At 38.9% G+C, this 22,031-nt stretch overlaps 1 protein-coding gene across 1 annotated transcript in view; it reads right to left on the bottom strand.

The window, feature by feature from the left end:
• Nucleotides 1–19,187, bottom strand: part of INPP4B (inositol polyphosphate-4-phosphatase type II B) — a 200,052-nt gene extending 180,865 nt beyond the window's left edge. The window contains exons 1-3 of the mRNA XM_034065005.1: nt 19,132–19,187; nt 7,883–8,107; nt 6,132–6,176 (exon numbers count right to left, since the gene is read on the bottom strand). Coding sequence (XP_033920896.1) covers nt 6,132–6,176; nt 7,883–7,973 — 136 coding nt within the window. The 5' untranslated portion in view covers nt 7,974–8,107; nt 19,132–19,187. The remainder of the gene's footprint in view (nt 1–6,131; nt 6,177–7,882; nt 8,108–19,131) is intronic.
• Between the last annotated feature and the right edge of the window lie 2,844 nt (nt 19,188–22,031).

Here is a 22,031-nt window from a genome sequence, read left to right as displayed (position 1 = left end):
AGACAGCAGCATAGAAAACTATGATTTCAGCCACTGAAGCATAAAACAAGGAATACTAAAAATGTCTCAGTGGCATACACAATTTCTTTTTTAAGTAGAAATAAAGCTTAAAATTTTAATGCTACTAGACATTGCAGTTTGATGGGGGGAAAAAAAAAGCCCTTCCACTAGGAGAAGCATTGTAGTTTTAAAAGATTTATGAAAAAGTAGTTTATTTCTAGTGTTGAAGCTATGGAGTAGACTAACATTTATTGCTGAAAAGCATCTGCAGCCACTATATGCTTTCTAAGCCCCCCTGACAACAGCATAGTTAAGGAGTTTAAAAATAAAGAAAGAAAGAAAGAAGGAAAAAAAAAATCAATTACATCCTGAATAGTTAAAATGTCAGCTTCCTTGGAGGCAGGAGGTAGAGAAAAGTTGTAAGAAGGCAGCAGTGCCAGGACTGCCATCCAATTCTTTGTTGTAGGTAAGGAAGTCTTACAGAGCTTTCTATAAGAATAACAGAATAAATCATCCTTATTTGGCTTGTTGCTCTCTGTGCATAAACATCTGCAATAGAAATGACTCTTAGTAACTAGTCCTTTTCATTCAGACCAGTTTCCTAGAACGGCAGGGGAATTACTTGTGGACCCATTATGTATCAGGTAAGTACAAAGCCATCGGGTCACATAAAAGCGTGGATGTGTTGGTCATGCAACAGGAGAGTGGGCTAAATGCCAGTCCACCTAAGAAGCCCATTAAAACTCCTTCCATAGCAGAGAACTGCTAGGTAAGGCACTGTTCTCCCTTCCCAGCTCAGCCACTGGGCTCTCATACAGCTCTGCCACTTGCTCTGTTCTCCCACTCCAGCATCCTAAAGACTGAATGTGTAATAGGCTACACGCATGCGTGCACATACACACACACACAAATCAAGTCTCATAGCATGAGGTCTAAGAGACCTATGTGGGAAGCACACAGGGAATCTGAAGAGACTTATTTGAGAGCATAGGCTTCAAAAACTGAACTAGGAAGAGTATATATGTTGGAAAGAGGAATAGGAGAAAGTATGCACGGTAGGAGAAGTAATTTTGGGGAAAAGTAGGAAGAGAAAAATGATGAAGAAAAAAGAGCAGCAGCATGTACCAAAAATAACTTCTCTCTAACTTAATGATCTTAATCTTATATTCCTATGAACTACCTTAAAAATACCCTGGAAACACACATTTTCAGTTTCATCAGAAGAATTTAAAAGTCCTTGTCACATCCACCAGAACACCCAATACTTCAGAAGCCAAGCACTGAACTTGGAAAAATACTAAAGGACAAATTATGGTCCATACTGAGTTGTTTGCTTGTTTTCATCTATGTGAAAAAAGTTATTAAGATAGCTCAATTTTCACAGAATCACATTAAATCTCCACCTACATCTACAAATTCTTAACTAATTCAGGAACCCTTTTCATAACTAACTTTCAATAAACCTTATGAGCTATATTAGAGGTTTCTGATTGCTTTGAGCATTTTACCTCAGAAACTAGTATTAGTTCAGGCAAAGCAGCACAAGTACCCTTACCGGTAAGGAATGAAGTAGATGAACCACACTAAAACTGAGCTGTTATAATTAATCTGCTCCCAGCACCCAGCCTCAGTGTGTCACTGATCTAGCAGCCAACCTCACAGAAAACATTACAGTTTTCAGCATAGACACAACCTTATCCCTTCGAAATTCTGAACAGAAGGAATTTTGCACAAGACAATACTTATGTAATCTATGAGAAAAATGTGAGGTAGACAGAAGTACTATTTTCAATATTGAGAAGAAACTGATTTACTAAGAAGCCTACCAGTTTTAGTTATGATGTCAAAAAAGGAAGACCTTTCCTAGTTTTATGTTCTTACCTCCCTGGCCTTGTAAATATAGCACTTTGCTAACTGACAAGATTCCAGATTTTGTACATTTCTGACAGAATTTAATCCTATTATCTCCTGCATCACTCAAGAATTAAGATGATAAAACCCTGTCTCTCAGAATAGTTAAATTCCAATAAAATCCTTTCAACTGTTAAAAAGCTTTTCAAATTCAGGTATCTACAAACCCCTCGCTAAAGAGATTAGCAATAGCTATTCAGAATTTATCTCCAGATAAGAATTTATATCAAAACATGAGTGTTGCTGTGAGAATCTTTATTCTGTGAGATTTAAAATCTCCCTTAGTAACAGCGCTGATTTATACACATTCATATTTACAAGGTTGTTATCCACTTTCTCTTGATAGTTCAAATACAGTCGAGTAAGGGTAGTTCCATCAGTAAAATTTAACGTTAGTAAAACTAGGTAGAAAACCTAACTAGTTCTTTTGGTGGAAGATGAAATTTGTGTAGGGCTAGAGCAAATTCACGTGAAATTCAGCAAACTGAATCAACAAAAAACGATGAAATGCAAACAGAAAAATAACATTTTAGTAAAGCACAAACCCACTCTTCATGTTCATATTTCTGCTAATACTGTTCCTAACATGGTCAATGTTTGACTTTTTTTTGAGGGATACACCCTCAGCATAAAGCAACACTGTCACAAAATAATGTAACTAATTTTTTTTTAATTGGCTAACAGAACAAAGTATCAATTGTTCACCAACTCATAATATGACAACCAAGTTAGAAAGGAAAATTCTGCTAGGATCAGGACTCTGACTCCAGGCTTACAGTATGGACAAAAAAAAAAGGAAAGAAAAAAAATGTACTCTGCTCTTCTAGGAACAACTGCTGCTGAAAAAGCTGCAGATTATGTTTCAGAATTGGAAAAATCATTTAGTCATGGTATTTGAGCAATGTCCATACACCATTTAGGTTCATTGTACAGAGCTAAATCTGTTTCCATACCTTTTTCAAAAGGTGCCATCACATTATTCTGGGAAAATAAGACTGTAAAGAATAAATACTCTTGTATTTACAGTTAAACAGTTCTTGTCAAATACACTATTCAGTAAAACGAAAAAATAAATATCCCCGAAACTTTAATTTTAATTGATTCAGCTACTTGTTGAAGTTTTCTGTGAGTTGTACACTGTTTAATGAGATTTTGCAAAATGATGTAACCATGGGTTACATTATTCTGTACCTTTAAAAGTACCTAGAGCTGTGCAACAGTAGGTCAGTCTTTTAGACTTCCCTAACATACTTCCCAAGAAACTGAAAGCTTTTGGAGATGCTAGACAGGTGCTTTCATTTAAGTTAGCTCCTGAATATGCTTATAACATGTGCAGAGACATTCCTTTCTCTACAGTTCTCTATATTATACTTACAGCCACAGCTGCAATATTGTTTGCTTTCTCTTCACAATTCTAGTCAATTAGACAAATTCAAACACACTGTAATGGGTCAAAATGAATTCAACTGGTCATTGGTAGAGTAACAAACTTTTCTTTTAAACATTTTTCAAACTTATTTCTCCATATTAACATGATGTTCATTACTGATTTCAAGTTTGAGCACTTTGACAATCAACTGTGCATTCTGCCCTGCTTCATCTTTTTTTATTATTGAGTTTTCGTGTACTGCTTTGTCAGTTCCCTATCAAGCAAATGCAACTACCTTTAGAGGTGGAAGCTCTTAAAGACTTCACAATAGTGTTTACCAACATGCAGAATATAATTTATTTCCCATAACTTATTACATAATGCTTCAGCTAAGCTCTGATAAAGTACCTACACTGAAATCAATGCAAAGTCAGGAACCTACAACCCTATTTAGCTAGATCTGGGACTCAAGGGCTGGGATGTTTTAAAGAAGTAACTAAGAACAGTAACTCCAAAATAAACATCTATAAAAGAAGTGACTTTGTGCACTTCAAAGTCATGGGAAAAATTCTTACCAGCTTCATTGTTTGTTAGATTAGTTCTTTATTTAGGCCCAGGATCTGCCTTTATTCCTTTTGCTCTATTCCTTCTCTCTGCTCAGCACTCTGCACAGACTGACACATGCTACCTCCTAGTGCTTCATAAAACAGCATGCAGAACAGAATGACTTGAAAAGCCAAACAAGATAAAGTTTGAAAAGTAAAACTTCCCAACAGTTATAAGGCTCAAAAACCAGCCATATTTACAGAGTCCTCAGGAATATAAAAATCAAAAAATATTAGTCTAAAGCAAGATCTGACTACAAAATAAGGACTGTTACAAGATCAGGTACAATCCCAAAAGTGCTGAGTATATTGCATTGGAAAGCCGTAGTTCAGAAAATTTTTATCATTTGCTTTAACCTCAAGAAACTAAAACCAAAACCAAACCACCACCAAACAAAACAAAAAGCAATCACCAAAACACCCAAAACACTTTACTAACCTTTAAAATAAAAGGAAGACAATATTTTGGGCATCTTATAAAGAGAACACTTTCTAGAGTGTTCCAGAAGAGTTACAAACTACAATTATATGATAACTGTCAATTTTTTAATATAAAGTATGTGTATATTAACTGGCACAAGCAAATGTCTATTTACATACATATATGCTACTTAGTATTGTTGATATAAAGCATATGAGCAAAATTACAGATATAAGCCACTCTTTCAGAACTGGAAACCAGTATTATAGGTTAGCAACTGTTAGATTTGCCTTCCAAATTCTAAATGCTAAAGACCAGTCTTATCAAGTAGAAACATCTCTACAGAGCCCCAAGATTTAGTTACCCAAGTTAAGCAAACGTTGCAGCAATGTGCTTGCTTGAAGCAAATGTCTCTCTCATCCCAGCTTACCATGCTTTGGTTTGCTTCACAGAGATCTCCAAAGTCTTTGATTAGCTAAAGCTAATGTCAAGTCTTTACTCTGACATAAACTGAGCCTTCAAAAGGCAAAATCCTGCCAAGGGGCAGCTATCCAGCTCAGCTGGCACAGAAAGAGAGGGCATGTTTTCCAGATGCAGAGACCAGCCTGTCAGAGTGAGAGTCTCTTCCAGCTCTGTCAATAACTAGGTGAACAGCAGAAAAGACATCTTGACTGGCTGCTCTTGCAAAAGGTATTTTAACTAGCTAGGTTGGGCCAACAGCACATGCATACTTCACAGCTAAACTGTTCCTGTCTCACCTATCCGAAAGAGGTGTTCGCTGCATACCTGTACATTTAAACATATAAGTAGCACAGTGGTGGTGAGTGGAATGGCTGGAGTTAGGAACGTTGACATGGATATGTTGACACTCCAGGAAGAGTTATAACTGTTACGATAAAATTGAAGTCTTCCATGGACCATGCAGCTACTGAAAGTGGATTCCCCCAATGCAAACATGCTATGCTTAAATACATAGTACTATTTCAGGACCAAGACACTAAGAATCAGCTTTACATAGTTCCCTACACTGCCAAATATCCCTGACTTAAGACATTAGCCAGGAATATCTGTTAAAACCAAGAGATTTACACTGTTATTTATTACCCAAGCAGCAGCAGCAGAAGTCAATGCACAAGATCATTCACAGAGCTACGACTCAATCAATAATGTTGCAGAACAAACCACAGAACATAAATTCCTAATAGAAACAACCAAATGCAATACACAAATACTGACACCATGAGTGAACAGAGCTCTGCTCAGCACGAGCCCAAACAAGTTGCAAATGGCTTTACATTGGTTTTACACTTCCGCCTGCTGGGGTACATTTATCACTGAAAGCAAATTCTCCTGATGTACAGCTCATCTAATTTGCAGTCACTGCTTGTAGCACCTTCTTCCGCTCTCCTATGCCACAACATGATCATTCTGGGAATTTATTATCCCTCAAGTACAGCAATTACCAGCTATGCCCAAATACTACAGTCACGTCACCTACAGTGTGTATAGAAAGGTACAGAAAAGTTAAAATAACTTTTAACAATTATTACAGCACAGTAATTCCCCAACACAGAGCTAGGCCTTTCTCCATGCCAACATTTAATCATTTCAGCAGAAACAGTCCCTACAGGAAAAAACATAACTGTCAGGTTTTAAAAGGCATACAGGTAAAGCTACCAAGATAAAGTTAAGATAATCTAAAAATTATTGTACCAGACAGAAGTAGATCTGCCCCAAAGGGGACAGCTTTAAGGCTATCAGCTAAATATAAACTCTTCACACACACAGGCCATTGCTATTCCAAGAAGACAAAATTGTATCTTACCAAGACTGAACTCCAGCTTTGGCTCATTTGCAATTCTCTGAATACCTTTCAGGGAAAAAAAAATATATATATATATATTAGAAATAATTAGATTTCAATGTTCAGCTTCTTAATACATAGTCAATCTTTCACATGCCTAATTCATACTCTTAACTATCTGCCATTGCCACGAGAATAATACTTCATGTTACCAACTTATAGTGAAAGAGACCTGTGCATGAAATATTTGCTGAAAAAAAAATCTGTTTTTGAAGAAAACATTTTTCTTTTAAAGAGAAATTTCCTGTTGCTGGGAAAGAAAACCAAGAAAAAAAATAAAAAGACCCAACCTTTCATAGTTGTACTCGACTAGTTGGGTGCCTGTAAGATTTTTCTATCATAACAACAATATATCTGATGAAAAAATAATAAATCTAATTACTCATTCTTAAGTAGTGATGTCATCCCATTAAAAACAGACTAAAATTCTGTGGAAGTACATAAATCAGGTTAATACAATAGAATAAAACAGCTACATATATGTTGTAAAGCAACAAAACCAACTTCTTTTTTGTTTTGGAGAAAAGTACACTAATTCCTCTTCTCATATACCAAGGGCAGTAAGAACATTTCAATTCCCTTCATTGTGAAATTACATTCTAGTGCATATTTTAGTGCAAAGGCCAATATTTTCTTACTGCACTGGAATAAAGGAGTGAACCACAGAGCAGCAACAAGAGAAATGTAGGAAGGATAATTAAAAAACACAGTTGTTCACTCACTGCAGGACGTAATTGCATCACAACTATGGTATCAATGAACCTTGTTGAAACTGAACTGCCTCTTGTTGACATTTACATGTTGTCTCCAGTGAGCATTACTGAGTATTTGTCATTACTGAAGAAATTGGTCAGATGGGAAGGACCAAGTATATGAACTGGAACGCAAGATTTTTCTTAAAAAACCCAAAAAATTAAAAATTAAAAAACAATCCACAAAAAAAAACCAGCTCACATTGTTCCCATTACTATAGCTAATCATTCAGGTCTGTGCAAGAAAAATTACAGCTGCGGAGCTTAAAAAGGCCTTGGTCAATAAGAGATAACATTATTTCATTCTATTTAATTTTATTTTTTTACTTAAATTATACCAAATTTCCGAGTTGAATTCTGCTACTAGCAGCATCAGCATATTGGTTTGGAACACCTTTATCAATACACTAGATACGGATTTGATTAAGTAGCTGGGCAACTGAAATATAGTTCCCAGAGCCCTATGTGATATCATAAATCCAGAGCACCAAAGATGACTCAACTAGCTACGTGCTTTCAAATCCCCAGCATACTTTTATATCTCAAAGAACAAATCTGCAATACTAATTCAAGTATCACTAAAGATTTATACACATTTATCAAAGTTATCAGGCTACATTTTAAACAGTAGTCCATATGTTTATCTGGGCACAAAAGAGGAAAAGATTATTTCTAACTAAATAACGTCTAAGTCTTATGAAGAAAACAGATTAAGGAGAGAAAGTCAGAAACACAGTGATCACACATTTATTCCCTGAAGTTTATTTGTATAAATAAAAGGTATACCATTTAAAGAAAATTTTCATCAGTTTACTGCCTCTACAACTGCACTTTGTCAAGCAACAAGTTAAAACAGCATCATGCACCTTGTTTGTGAATCTCCTTAGACTGATACAGACAGCAGGACATTTTTATTGTACCACTAAATAATACTCCATAAAATGAGCATTATGCACTTACTCGTAAACTGTGGCTCTCCTAGACTGTCTACTTGGGATGAGGGGACAAACTGTCGTGCTTCATCTGATGATCTCTCCTCTTTGATTTCCATGATCAACCTCCGGAGCTGTTGAATTTTATCCTGCAAACCTTCTGAGTTTGCCTCTCCCAGTGCCACAGCCCAGGATTCACAATCTGGCTTTGATGCAGCTTCAATGTAAAGATCTGGTTCTCTGCTCTGAAACTCTGCGCTCAGAAAACATAAACACTTTTCAGGATCATGAAAACATTGATGCCACACAATTAAAAGCATCACACACACATTTCTTTTCATGGTCACAGAACCATGCACCCCAGCCACATCTTGAATCAAACTCCCAGTTCTTTTGTACTCAGTACTGTACTGAGTCTATCCCCAGAGTGCTTCCAAAAGCAATTAATATATTGCTAAACTAGGTGGTGGAATCAAACTGATATAGGAAACGCTTTCTTAGCACAGATTCCACAGCCTAGCAGCTCCTCTGTGAAGACTCAACAGGTTATATGTGGGAGCTTCTGACCTCATTAATATCCACATGTTGTTTGCTGTTCTGCCTGAAGTCTAATTGTTTAACGATTAAATTTTCTAAGAAGAAAATGAAAAAGGAGGGGAAAAAAGCAGAAGCTCACAAGGAATCCAGGTAAGTACCAAGGGTCAGTCATTTGATTAAGATTAGAACAAGAAGAAAAAACACCTCTTAGGCATTTCAAATTCTGCAGTGTAGATGGCTTCACAGAGGCACAAATTCAATGTGACATTTAGTGCAACAAGCACTGAGAAGAATAAACTGAGAAACAAAACAAAAAAAAATCAGTGCTTCTTTAAAACAAGTTACCAAGTGATTTAGAAACATAAAACTCTACAAAATACCTGTGCTACTGTATTAATCAGGACTGAAGTATTTTTTGGACATCAGAATCATTTTGACTCAAATAAGCCATAGAACACATTAGTGGATGAAACAGGACACTTAAATGCTTTCATACTTAGCCTGAAAATCCAAACAACATAGAAAAGTTTTTTCAGCACAAAGTAAGCTTAAATTCCCTTTTACTATCTTGAGTATCTCACCTTGGGCACTTCCCCACATGCTATACTAAACCCATCTGCACTTCATAAACTGAGCATCTGCTACTTACAATTAACTCTGCTTTTATTGTTGGGGGGGGGGGGGGAACAAAAGACGTAAACCTCAAGTCTGGAAGTCTCTTGAACTGTACCAGCAAAAATGCCTGTAGAGGTAAGACAAGTTTTTTTTTGTCTGGGGGTGTATCTAAGGAAAAAACTCTGTGACTGCAGCTGCTGCTAAAAATGCTGGATAAGATTTCACATACCAGTCAGGCTACAGAACTCATGAGAAAAGACTGGAAAGAAGAGCAGGAAGCAGGGGAACATCTTTCTGGATTCATAGGCAATTTAAGAAGTGCTAATAATGATTCAAACTCTTGCCTCAACCCTCAGTCATAAAACAAGGTATTCAGTTCTTGAAACAAGAATATTTAAAACCTGAGAGAGCTGCTATGCTCATCAGATCCTTGTTTACACACAAAATACCTACTTGAATGATCAAACCTGAAGCTGTGTTTTATTGTTTGTCAAAAACGGATTTAGAGACATGGAAGTTTCAGCTGTAAGCTCTGCTACTGCACTGAGCTATAAGGACAGTAACCTTCAAAAAGACTGGAAATTAGAAGAGGCGATAACTTTTCTGATGCTCTGGTAAGATCTGCAACAGTGGTCTACTTTCTTGTGTCACTGACCTCAGTGATTCAGAAGTTCATTTTTATTTCATAGTATTTTGGAGCTGCCAGTGGAAAAAGGACAGGAAAAAAAGAGGCAGGTAGTTAACCAGCATCAAGACCAAAATTAATCAGCAGTGATTCTACTTAAAAAAATCTACTTAAAAAAAAACTTCTAGGCACACAAAGCACCTGCTTACACCATTCAGCCTTTAAAAGAACAACTTTAATAAAAGCAGTCTGAAAATCCAAGATACCTTAGCTAAGGAAAAACCACAGAGAAACAAGCCAACACTTAGCATCCAAAATACGTGTATACCAAGGTGTTCCTTTCTTTCTGCTCTTTATTTTTAAATGCAAATAGGAACAGTGATCTTGTCTTGAAATATCCTAGCTAGATAAAAACAGCTGCTTTGGGAGGAAATCAGTGTTTTGCAATTGAAATCACGCTATTTATGTTTACTTCTTAGCTGTGGAAATCAGACTGCCAAGCACAAAAGCATACTGAATCACCCTTAATATGCATGGAACCAGAAATGGATAGTGAAATGCAGTATGAGTGGGCATAATTCACTGTATTCTGATCTAACAGGTGCCAGTTTTGCTATCTGGAAATTCATTCTAAACTGTCACTTCAAAACACTACAGTCTGCTATATTTAGAACTCTGGAGTACTCTGACAGCCAAGTTAAATTCTGAAAAGCATATTAAAATACCTGAAAATATTCATCACTGCAAGTGTAGAAAGTTTTATTCTGCAGATCCAGCAGTTAGCAAGTTACATATTTCCCACAGTGTTTCAATTCATGTAATGTTTACAGACAACAAGTTCACATACTGGAATACACACAAGCAATGTCCAAAATGCTCACTGGCAAACATGTCTGTTGCAACAAAGGAGCAACAGGTTTATTTATGTCATAAAGATCATCAGCTCTTTTCTCTCCCAGACTATGGGGACTGTTATTTTAAATCAGCTGCATACAACAAACCCTAACAAGCTCAGAAAAAACTTAGCTGAAATGAGTCTGAAATGAACAGACCCACAAATGTAATGAGGACCTTGAATGAGTGGTAGACATATCAGCAGAATTATATTTGCATTGCATCCTAAATGCAGGAGTATTTTATGTGTGGACAAAAGCACTTTATGCTTTACACTTAAGTAATTACTGTACATGGGCATCCTTTGTTATGCTGTCATTGCCACATGAGTTACCGTGGGTTAGTTCTGGAAAAAAATCCTGACCTTTTCAGAATATTTACTATTGATTTCAACAAGTCCAGTTCTTTATCTGGTGTACATTCCTAGTTTTACTGTTATAATTTCTGATTAAGAGGACATGTAAGATCTAGGAATATACAACACTAAGAAAATTTTCTATCTACTTGGGAATCTGCAATCATAGCACAGTAATTTTCATCTTAGTGCTGGACACTGCTAGTAAGTATTCAAGTTAGATGGCATAAACCCACACAAGACATTCACACTGCTAAACAGAATGGCTTTCATTGCAAAACAAATATTCAACTTACTAACCCTAAATTCAATGGAAAATGGTATGCAATTCTATCTTCACCTCTTTTTCTTCTTGAACTGAAGGTGGTCTACATAGCTACAAGAAGCAACATAAGACCTTTTGATGGCTTGCATAAACTCAAAAAACAGAAATAAAGGGGAAGATTCTGAAGCCAGATACCAGAACACTGATGTAACCTGAAAGAAGGGGAAAATGGATGACCCGGGGAATTACAGACCAGTCAGTCTCACCTCTGTGCCTGGCAAACTCTTGGAGCAGATTCTCCTGGAAGGCATGCTAAGGCACATGAAAAACAATAAGGTGCTTGGTGACAGCCAGCATGGCTTTACTAGGGCGAAATCCTGCCTGACCAATTTGGTGGCCTTCTATGATGGGGCTACAAAAATGATGGACAGGGGTGGAGCAGTTGACATCATCTACCTGGACTTGTGCAAAGCGCTCGACTGTCCCACATGACATCCTTGTCTCTAAATTTCTATATAGGAATACCCTTAAGATGGCAAGCATTCCATTTTGCCATGTGTAGTATGCAAGCCACTTAACCTTGGAGCTTTTTGTTCCCTTCAGCAGTAGTGGCTTGGAAAGGCAGGTAAGTATCACTCCATTTTAGCTATAGAGTAAGTGAGGCATATGCTAAGGTTACTCTTGCAGACCCAGACCCAGAATCAAGATCTGTGAATCCTGCTTTTCTTAAGGTAGACTGATGATCCAGCCAGTGATGTGATCTACTTCCTCTCAGCAAAAGCAGTCTACTGTTTTGCAAAGGCCTCAGTTAGTACGTAAAGCGAGTGCTGCGGTATTTCTGCTCAGTGATCTCGATATACCATTGTGGTATTTGAATATTTGTGTGGTCTGCCTTGCTTCTAGCATAGGTGTGGTAGTTACTTAATGAAAAGGAAGAAGCAATGGGGCATGTGTGAAAGCCTGCAGGTATTAAAAGAAACAAAGTTTTGTACTGCAGTAGTCATCCTGGGATATCACACTATATTAATTTCAAATTCCTCAGGCTTCCATGGGGATTTATATAAGTTACCATTGCAATCGCTATTTAACTTTATCCCAGCATTGCAAAATATAAAAAACAACACTGAAGATAAAATTTTTAATTAAATTTTTTATCTTTGATTGAAAATTTAACTTCTAAAGCAAGATTAACTTGGCACTATGAGTAACCACAGGATGATTTCGTCACTAATTTGAACATGAAATACATCAGCATATAGAATTCAGTCAGCTTTGTGAATTAAAAGCTTCTGATGTCTGTATTAGAAATATCCTGCAGATATAATTTATGTATCAAAGCTTCCGTTCTACTTTTGTTACAGCATATCGCAGTTAGCTGTGATGGTGCTTTATATTTTTGAGTGGCAGTGGCTCATTGATATTCTTAACCATTTTCCACTGCTGAGGTAACCCCTGAGAATTACTTTTTGCTTGTGCGTGTCATAGAATCACAGAATAGTTAGGGTTGGAAAGGACCTTAAGATCATCTAGTTCCAACCCCCCTGCCATGGGCAGGGACACCTCACACTAAACCATATCACCCAAGGCTTCATCCAACCTGGTCTTGAACACTGCCAGGGATGGAGCATTCACAACCTCCCTGGGCAACCCATTCCAGCACCTCACCACCCTAACAGGAAAGAATTTCTTCCTTATATCCAATCTAAACCTCTGCTGTTTAAGTTTCAACCCATTACCCCTTGTCCTATCACTACAGTCCCTAATGAATAGTCCCTCACCAGCAACCCTGTTAGGCCCCCCTTCAGATGCTGGAAGGCTGCTATGGGGTCTCCATGCAGCCTTCTCTTCTCCAGGCTGAACAGCCTCAACTTTCTCAGCCTGTCTTCATACGGGAGGTGCTCCAGTCCCTTGATCATCCTCGTGGCCCTCCTCTGGACTTGTTCTAACAGTACCATGTCCTTTTTATGTTGAGGACATCAGAACTGCACACAACACTCCAAGTGAGGTCTCACAAGAACAGAGTAGAGGGGCAGGATCACCTCCTTTGACCTGCTGATCACGCTCCTTTTGATGCAGCCCAGAATACGATTGGCTTTCTGGGCTGTAAGCACACACTGAAGCTGGCTCATGTTCATTTGCTCATCAACCAATACCCCCAAGTCCTTCTCCACAGGGCTGCACTGAATTTCCTTTTTGCCCAACTTGTAGCTGTGCCTGGGATTGCTCTGACCCAGGTGTAGGACCTTGCACTTGTCATGGTTAAACTTCATGAGGTTGGCATCAGCCCACCTCACAAGTGTGTCAAGGTCCCTCTGGATGGCATTCCTTCCCTCCAGCGTATCAACCAAACCACACAGCTTGGTGTCATTGGCAAACTTGCTGAGGGCACACTCAATTCCACTGTCCATGTCACCGACAAAAATGTTAAACAAGACCGGTCCCAACACCGATCCCTGAGGTACACTACTCGTTACTGGTCTCCAGCCGGACATTGAACAGTTGATCACAACTCATTGAGTGTGACCATCCAGACAGCTCTTTATATGCAGGCCTTCCTCCTCCCCCCCCCCCCCCCCCCCCCCGCCCTTTGATGCACACTGCAATGTGTTTTACGTGTTTTAGTTGACTATGACCTTTCATCAAAAGCTCTGTCTTCTTCCTGTTCCCTCCCTTCCTCCTTGCACCTCACCAGCCCTACCTGGCTATTAGAACTCTTATCTCTCCATAGTTCTCAGTAAGGGATTACACACAGTAATGCAATTAGAATAACTTTAAAGAAAACTCTTATCCTGAAAAGCAGAAGAGATACACAGGTCGAGACAAGGCAGTCCTTGAATGCTGCCTCTCATCTGATTGAATTTCATTGTGCCCGAGTCTCTTGTATTCGTTCCCAATTTTGTGTTGTACATGACATGGAGGGAAGGAGGCAGACAGCTGTTTTCTGTCACTCACATGAGGCTATAGAAAACAGAGTGGTCAAATTCAGGTTGCTCTTAGGACCAGTTCAGATACCTAGCCATGCAGCATTAATTGTCCTGTTCCAGAGAATCACAACCGTAACCAAGGACTACCAACATTAACACAAGTTTTTTGTTCCTGATTGCTTATCTGTTTGCATCTTCTGCTCAAACACTGACACATCTGGAAGTGGATGAAACACTTAGAAGAAAAAAACCCTGACACAGATTAACAGTGCTGTGTTGACCTGGGCCCGCTGCCAGCCCCCTGCCCAGCCCCTCACTCACCCCCTCTCCTCAGCAGCACTGGGGGACAAGAAAACCCAGCAGCTCATGGGTCAGGTTAAAGCCAGGGAGACCACTTACAAATTATCACCACAGGCAAAACAGGCTCATAGGAAAAATAACTTAATATACTGCAAATTAAGAGTGCCGACTATGGAGAAAAACCGTTCGCTTCCTCCGCTCTCCCCCATTTTCCCAGACTCAAATTCACCCCCTTTTTTTATTCCTCTACCTTCCCACATGAAAGTTGAGGGGCTTGTGCTGTTATGATCATCCCATAAGCATTCCTCCACAGTTCCCTCCCCCTCATACTTCATCCATGGCTGCAGAAAAATACCTCCTCCACTTGGTCCCCCAGAGAGCTGCACAGGAATCTCTGCTTGGCCTAGAGAGCCTCCTCCCCTCCATGTGCTCTCATTCTGGTGCTCACAGGGCTGTTTCCCGCACTTTTTCCCCTCACTCCTCACAGCTGGGCAGTATCTCACCGTCTACAAAACATGCTTTCCCTGAGGTACCCGCAAGGCTGAGGGGCAGAGCCCTGAGGGGGCACACCTGGAACCGGATGGAGCCGGCTGAGTCCAGCACAGGGAAGCCCCTGCCACTCCTCAGGGAGACTGCTTTGCAGAACCCCTCCTTGCCAGCACCTGGGCACATACACTCAGCCATGTCACTGCCCATAACAGGCTTTCCAAGGTCCAGCAGAGACACAGCTGTGCTCTAAATAGTTATGTATTTCTGTGCCTGGGGAGGCAATGATGCCTGCCTGCATTGTGCAAGCTTAGATAAGAGAATCATCAAGTGGTTTGGAGGGGACCATATAAAGATCATGCAGTTCAAACCCCATAGGCAGGGACACCTTCCACTAGACCAAGTTGCTCAAAGCCCCATCCAACCTAGCCTTGAGCACTGCCAAGGATGGAGCAGCCACAGCTTCCATAGGCAACCTGTGACCTGAAGAACTTCCTAATGCTCAATCCCAATCTCCCCTCTGTCAGTTTAAAGCTATTCCCCTTGTCCTATCCCTACATGCACATGTAGGAAGCCCCTCTCCAGATTTCTTTAGGCCTCCCTTAGGCACTGGAAGCTGTTCTGAGGTCTCTCCAGAGCCTTCTCTTCTCCAAGCTGACCAAGCTCTCTCAGCCTGTCTTCATAGGAGAGGTGCTCCAGCCCTCCGATCATCTTTGTGGCCCTCCTCTGGTCTCAACTCCAACAAGTCCATGCCCTTAATATTGGGAGATTCAGAACAAATGAAGTACTCCAGGTGAAAGCAGAGATGTGATTCTCCCTGCTCAACTTGCTGGTCATGCTTCTTTTGATGCAGCCCAGCATATGGTTGGCTTTCTGACCTGAAAACATACATTGCTGGCTGATGCTGAGCTTCCTGTAAACCAACACCCTCAAGTCCTTCTCCTCAGGGCTACTCTCAATTCAGTCTCTGCCCAGCCTGTATATGTGCCTGGGATTGCCCTGATCCAGGCACATGACCTTGCACCTTTTTGAACTTCATAAGGTTCATGGCCCACCTCTCAAGCCTGTCAAGGCCCCTCAGACTGCTCCTGGCTGTATCACTGGTGCCCACATTAAAACAAAAGCAGCAGATAACAGTAAGCGGACTGTATGAGTTTTGGTGGTCTCTCAGTGACATCCCTGATACATGCCCCCAGTGAGGAGTACACTCCTCTAGAGAGGGTGCCAGGTTGGTAAATGGGTGACTCTGTACCTCTCAGAAGAGAGTCACTTGTACTGTCACCTGTTGCCTTTTGATGACACAAAAATGGTGGTTATTCCTGAGAAGAAACCAAGGGAAGGCAGTTAACAGTGCACTGCTCAAACATCTTAGTGCACAAAAGCAATTTCCAGTTTTAAGATCTTTTTGGATAAAAGGGTTGAAACGCTTTCCTTATCACACCTTCCAGGAGTTCAGGAATGAATCACATATGTATGAACTGTCACAATCAGATCCTACTCACACTGTTCTGCTAATAGCAACTAATTTCTGGAAGGGCGTTCAAGAAAACAGACACATACAGAACAACACTCACCTAACAAGTCCTCCTATTTTCTTTCATGTCCTGCTTAGAAACCTTTTGAGCTAGAATGCTTTCGGAGCACTACACTTGAAGCAAAGGATTATCTGCTGCAACTGCCTGAACTCTTCTGTACTCCCATTATGTTTCAGTGCTCACACCATCTTGAGGCAATGGTCAGCTCCACAATATCACCAGGTGCTGCACGAAAGTATCCTTATTTTTCCTTTTATGTTAACTACACTGCCTGACATTACATTCTCTTCCTAGATATCCAAATTACTCTTGATTTCTCACTCTTCCTTATGTCTCCTGGGATTCAGCCCACCACTAGGAGAAATATGGAGACAACTGGCCAAAAGCTCGCTCTAACCATCCCCTCATGGTTCTAAGTTGACCCACCAGCTAATTATCTTCATCTCCAAGTCTGCAAGTCCCTTCCCAGCCATACCCCAAATTAAACCTCAAAGACCAACTCTACTTCCTTTAGTGGAGCTGCTTCTGTTTTCCTGCACAGCTCTGTTCCACAAGGAATTTGACATTATGAGCAGGTATGTCCTATTCCTGCTTTCACCCAAATCCTTTAAAAGTCTCAGATAGATATTTTGAAGTTTTTCTGACTCCCAATGGCTAAGAGATATATTCTTGTGACAATAGAGCTAGTTTTTCATTATCAAAGACCCCACTGACAAAGTACTCTTCCTAGTTTCTGAGTTTCGCTTTTCTCTCCCATTTTGTCATCTGAATTTTGTTCTCACCTACGATACATGGATTATTACACTTCTTTTGGTATTTTATCGTCACTCAGTACACAATGTATCATTTTCATTTGTCTTCAGTTTTGTTCTAATACCTTATAATAGCCTGGCTTTCTTTTTCTTTTCCCATCCAACAAATCAGCAGCAGCCAGGCTGTTGTCCTTGTTTTCCGGCACAGGAAAATTGCCAAGTTTGAAATCCATTTCTCATATACCTGTCTGTCTCTATCTTCTGCTGTATTCCTTCAGTTGCATCCCAGACATTCATCCTCATTTGCTGGCTCTGCATACCTGGAGTTCTCTGCACAGCTTCTTCATGTTTTTAGAGGCTGGTCAGAATGCCATCCTTACTTCTAATCACACTACTGACCTTCAAAAACTTTGTTTTGAAAAGTCTGTCTCTCAGCTAGCAATTTCTCTTCGTAACTATGCAAGCATATTTCTTCCTCCACACATATTCACAGTCTTTCTCCACTGGCAGCTTGAAGTGCTCACTCAGTATTCATCGTTGTCTAGTTTCCCAGCTTTTATACTTAAAACCTGCCAGTCTCACTGCCACAGAAACTGCCCTGTTTGCAGGCTTCAGAGCTAATTGAGAGTCCTGTCAGCAATCACAACTGTATTCTTGGTTCAGTTTAGCAGCATTATGTTCAAGCATTATAAAAGAAGTGCCAGAACAGAACTGGCATAACTGTATTTATACTCAAACTGTAACATCACCACCTCATAAAGCTGATGATTCCAATCAATGAATTGGACTAAATAAGAGCACAATTTTAAGTGTCTCAATTTAAGAGTCAATGGTAATCATTCAGCTGCTATAATAAGGCAAAGCAATGCTTCCAAATCCAGAAAGAAGTCTTTTTTGATGCAGTGTCTCAACATGAGTAAGAGACAAGAGACTTAATTCCACTAGTAAATATGCAGGATATGAACTACTCCTCAGAAATGATAAACCCCACAATGCTGCCTTCTGAAACGTGACCAAAACCCAAGGCCAGGTTAGACAGGCCTTTGAACAAATTGGTCTGGTATAAGGTGTCCCTGCCCATGGCAAGAGGGTCAGAACTAGATGATCTTTAAGGTCCCTTCCAACCCAAACTGTTCTACAAAAATATGAATCACTTTAGCACGTGAGGACAAAAGTTAGCATAATTAATGTAACATTTCCATTGAAGTGGACTGGAAGTTTTGCTGATTATAAAGTAAGTAGGAACTTCTACTAAATACAAAGCTGGCCATCATCCTACAAATGCAACATAACCTTTTTTCCCCTGTAGCTACTTTTACCAGCTTGCTATATCAGCCTGCTACTTTTACTAAAACTGCTCTTACAGCCAATAGAAAATATCATATAGATCTAAGGACTTCAGATCTCTGCAGTGGTATCAGAAAGAATCCACATCATAAAAAATTTCTACCACAATGGCTACTGGAGATTTATTCCTGTAGAGAAAATTATGTCAGCCTTTTCTCCAAATAAAATCAATCCTTGCACTTAAATTATTATTCCAATTTCTATGAAATAACTATTTTTTTCATAGTGTTTTTTAACACGTTTATTAATGAAGAGTTGATAGGAAGAGACAAAAATAGGAAATCCCCTCATTTAATGGTGAGGTTGGCAAATAATCATTCAAGAATAAGATGAATTGGCTATGCATCAATATAAAACCCATACTGTACATAATATCTAACAAAACTGAACCTCATACATCTACTTATTGTCAGATGAAGATTATAATATATGGATTTCACCTGATTTAGAAAAAGTAAAACAATAGCTTTTAGGATTTTCTTTTTAGGCATAAATTCAGAGAGAAGCAGTGTTTAGACATGGGCATTTAACAGACAATAGAATGTATTTAGCTAACTTATTTGCAAGTTTCAGTAGTTGAGTTTGTTATTTTTATTGACAGCAAAAATTGACACTGAACATATTGAGCTATGTCTTACTTACTGAGAACTATTGAAACATCTGTTTTACTCCTGAATTCCACAATCCAGCAGCGCTCCAGGATTACCACTTCAGAGGCTTCAGAACTCTGAGACATAAAATATGACACAATGTTAGGATTTGGAACCTGACTGGGAAGTCCTTCTGTTTAGCTGTTTACAGCCAATGCAACATGTAGATATATAAAGACAACAAAGCATAAAAGTCACCAGGCAGATGGATACAGGCGTTCTTTAATTACTGATCTGTGCCATCCTACTTCAGCTCTATGTGCTATAATGAGCATAAACTGTTAGAAAAGACCATGCCAGAAACTAAGAAAAAAGGAACTCAGTGGTTAGCTTTTTTTCCTTCTATAGCAGGTATTCAAAATTTTAGCTGCCACCTGATTCCTAAACAAATCAAGCAGGTCTAGTTCATCCCAACTTTCATATTTAATAGTAAGACTGAATCAAATGTCAGATTCCATTAGAAGAGTAGGATACTTTCAAGGAAACAAAATAACAGTATTACAGCAGGCATTTCTCTTCAATTTTTATTTAAAAGGGATTTCTTTATCATCACTTGAAACTTTGAATGTTGTGTCTAGCTATGCAATTCAAATGACATTAAGTGATATGGGGACCTATTGCAGAGTGCAATATGATACAAATCACCACTATCATTTTCTGAGTGTTCTGCAGAGAAGGTGCAGGCTCTTCTAGTTTAGTATGACTCATTTTTCACAAGAATGAAGCCATCAATCACTCCCTCAGAATTAATCCTTTTTATCTTCAAACGTCTATTATCCATTTTTTATCCCAAACACCTGGTAACAAATAACCTTTAGAGCATGTTCCCATACACTCCCTCATTGCAGGTTCACAACACAAATGCTGCAGAGCTCATTCTCTACTTCAGTGAGATTCTGCAGAGAATAATGTAAACTCTTATTTTAACATTTCTTCCTCAGGTACTTCTTTATTTAAGTGATCCTAAAAATGAAAACTTTTTCATACTGTAGACCAATTTTACCAAAAGCCTGAACTTTAGTTCCACACGTGGCATTTAACAAATGACTTCATAAAACAGTTCATATTTATAACACATACTTAATATACACAGGTTTTCTTATCTGCCTCTTTCTCCACATTTCTACTGCATTATTTGTTTTGCCAGAACCAGCTTCTGCCAAGAGGTTCATATTCATTTTGAAATGGATGGCTTGATTCTGTATTTTCTCACAAAAAGACCCTTTACTTACTTAGTAATACTATCATCTTTCATAAGAAAAAAGTGAAAATTTAATACAGTAAGACAGTAAGACCACAGTAAGACTGATGAGTAATGATTTCGCTGAGAAAGTCTATCACTCCCTGCCACCTTTTACCACTTATTAAATGAACACTCCAAACCTAGCTATCAATGCACAAATCAACATCCAAAGGTCACAAAGGCTAAAATAAAACAGAGGTCTAAGGAAAAAGCACATGATGTTATACTGAAATATGCCAGAAGTCGAAAGAGAAATAGACTCAGAAAAAGCAATCAGACTTATCTAGACACCACCTGTACACTGACTTGTTTGAAACATTATTCAGGCTGGGTTGGCCTAAAAGGGATGCATTGCCCTGTAGACTGAAACCCAGGTAATTGATGGTTAATAAAATTTAAAAGGGAGAAAGCAGTGAAACAGTGCATTAAGTTAAGGGAGAAATACAAGCACTATGTTTGGAATTCTTCATTTGTAGAATCCAGTGAGTTGAGCACAGGTGGTAACCCAGACACAATTCTCGGGTGCTGTTGAACAAGACATTCTTTGAGGTTCTACATGGTTAAAGTAAAATACAAAAAGTCTTTAAGGGTAACAGACCAAGTCACCTTAGGAAAAGAGGCAATAATACTTCAAAAACAAATATCAGACTAATTTGGAAAAGTTCTTTCACTGCAATACTGCTGAAACACTTTGAATTTTTCAGATTTTGAAGGAAAGTATCAACATCAATAGCCTCCCAGACTTGAAAAGTGGGTAATATAGAGTGATTCCTTTAAAAGCTGGCAATCTTTCCAAAAGGATATGACCAAACCCAGGGGTTTATTTCAGAAGTTAACAAAGATCTGAGACAATTTAACACTCAGCTGTGAGTACATGAGACTCCTACACACTCTGTCCAAAAAACAGACAATCAAACCTAACAGCTTTTTCACTTTTTACCACTACAGAAAATGGTTCCTCTGCTGATATTCATGCCCCAGAGATGAAACTGGCAAATGTAACAACTCCACAGACTTAGATTTCCTCCAAAATATGTATCTAAAATAAGTGGAAGCCTGTTAGTATGTAAAGAGAAGCAACTACCTGTTTCATGTCTTTCAGACAAGTCAGGTATTCAAAATGGCCAGCCATGTAACTTGCTAGAGCTGCCAAAATTTAAAGGCTTTATGTTTGGATTTGTATATGAAAGGGATACGTATAATACAAACAAATTGGCAAGTAGTTAGCAAAAGATAACTATCAAATCATTAATAAGAATTTGTACGCATGAGTAAGGTTTTTCTCGATGAAGTTGACATACGAGAGTAACTACAAACATCAGGGTTATTTGAAGCTTTCTGCATTTTAAGAAAGCAGATGCTACAGCCCGAGAACCTCTTTAGAGACAAATTACTCAACTCCCTACACCAGTGGAAGTGGAAATGAAGCAATGCTACATCTTCAAATTAATCTGACTGCTTTTCCAAGGTACACAATCAAGTACAGTGATCAGAGCATCTGATGCATTTACTTTTCCTGTATGCAAAAGGGAACAAGAAGGGAAACAAAAGATGAAAGAGCATTAAGGCTGCCAGAAAAGAAAGTATATATTGCTGCAAAACATCTCTCACATCATGACACAAAATGGAAGAAAAACACCTTTTGAATA

Source organism: Melopsittacus undulatus, chromosome 7 (assembly GCF_012275295.1).
Source record: "Melopsittacus undulatus isolate bMelUnd1 chromosome 7, bMelUnd1.mat.Z, whole genome shotgun sequence".
Lineage (NCBI taxonomy): Eukaryota > Metazoa > Chordata > Aves > Psittaciformes > Psittaculidae > Melopsittacus > Melopsittacus undulatus.
Note: the sequence above shows the minus strand (reverse complement) of the source record. Positions and strands in the feature narration are given on the sequence as shown.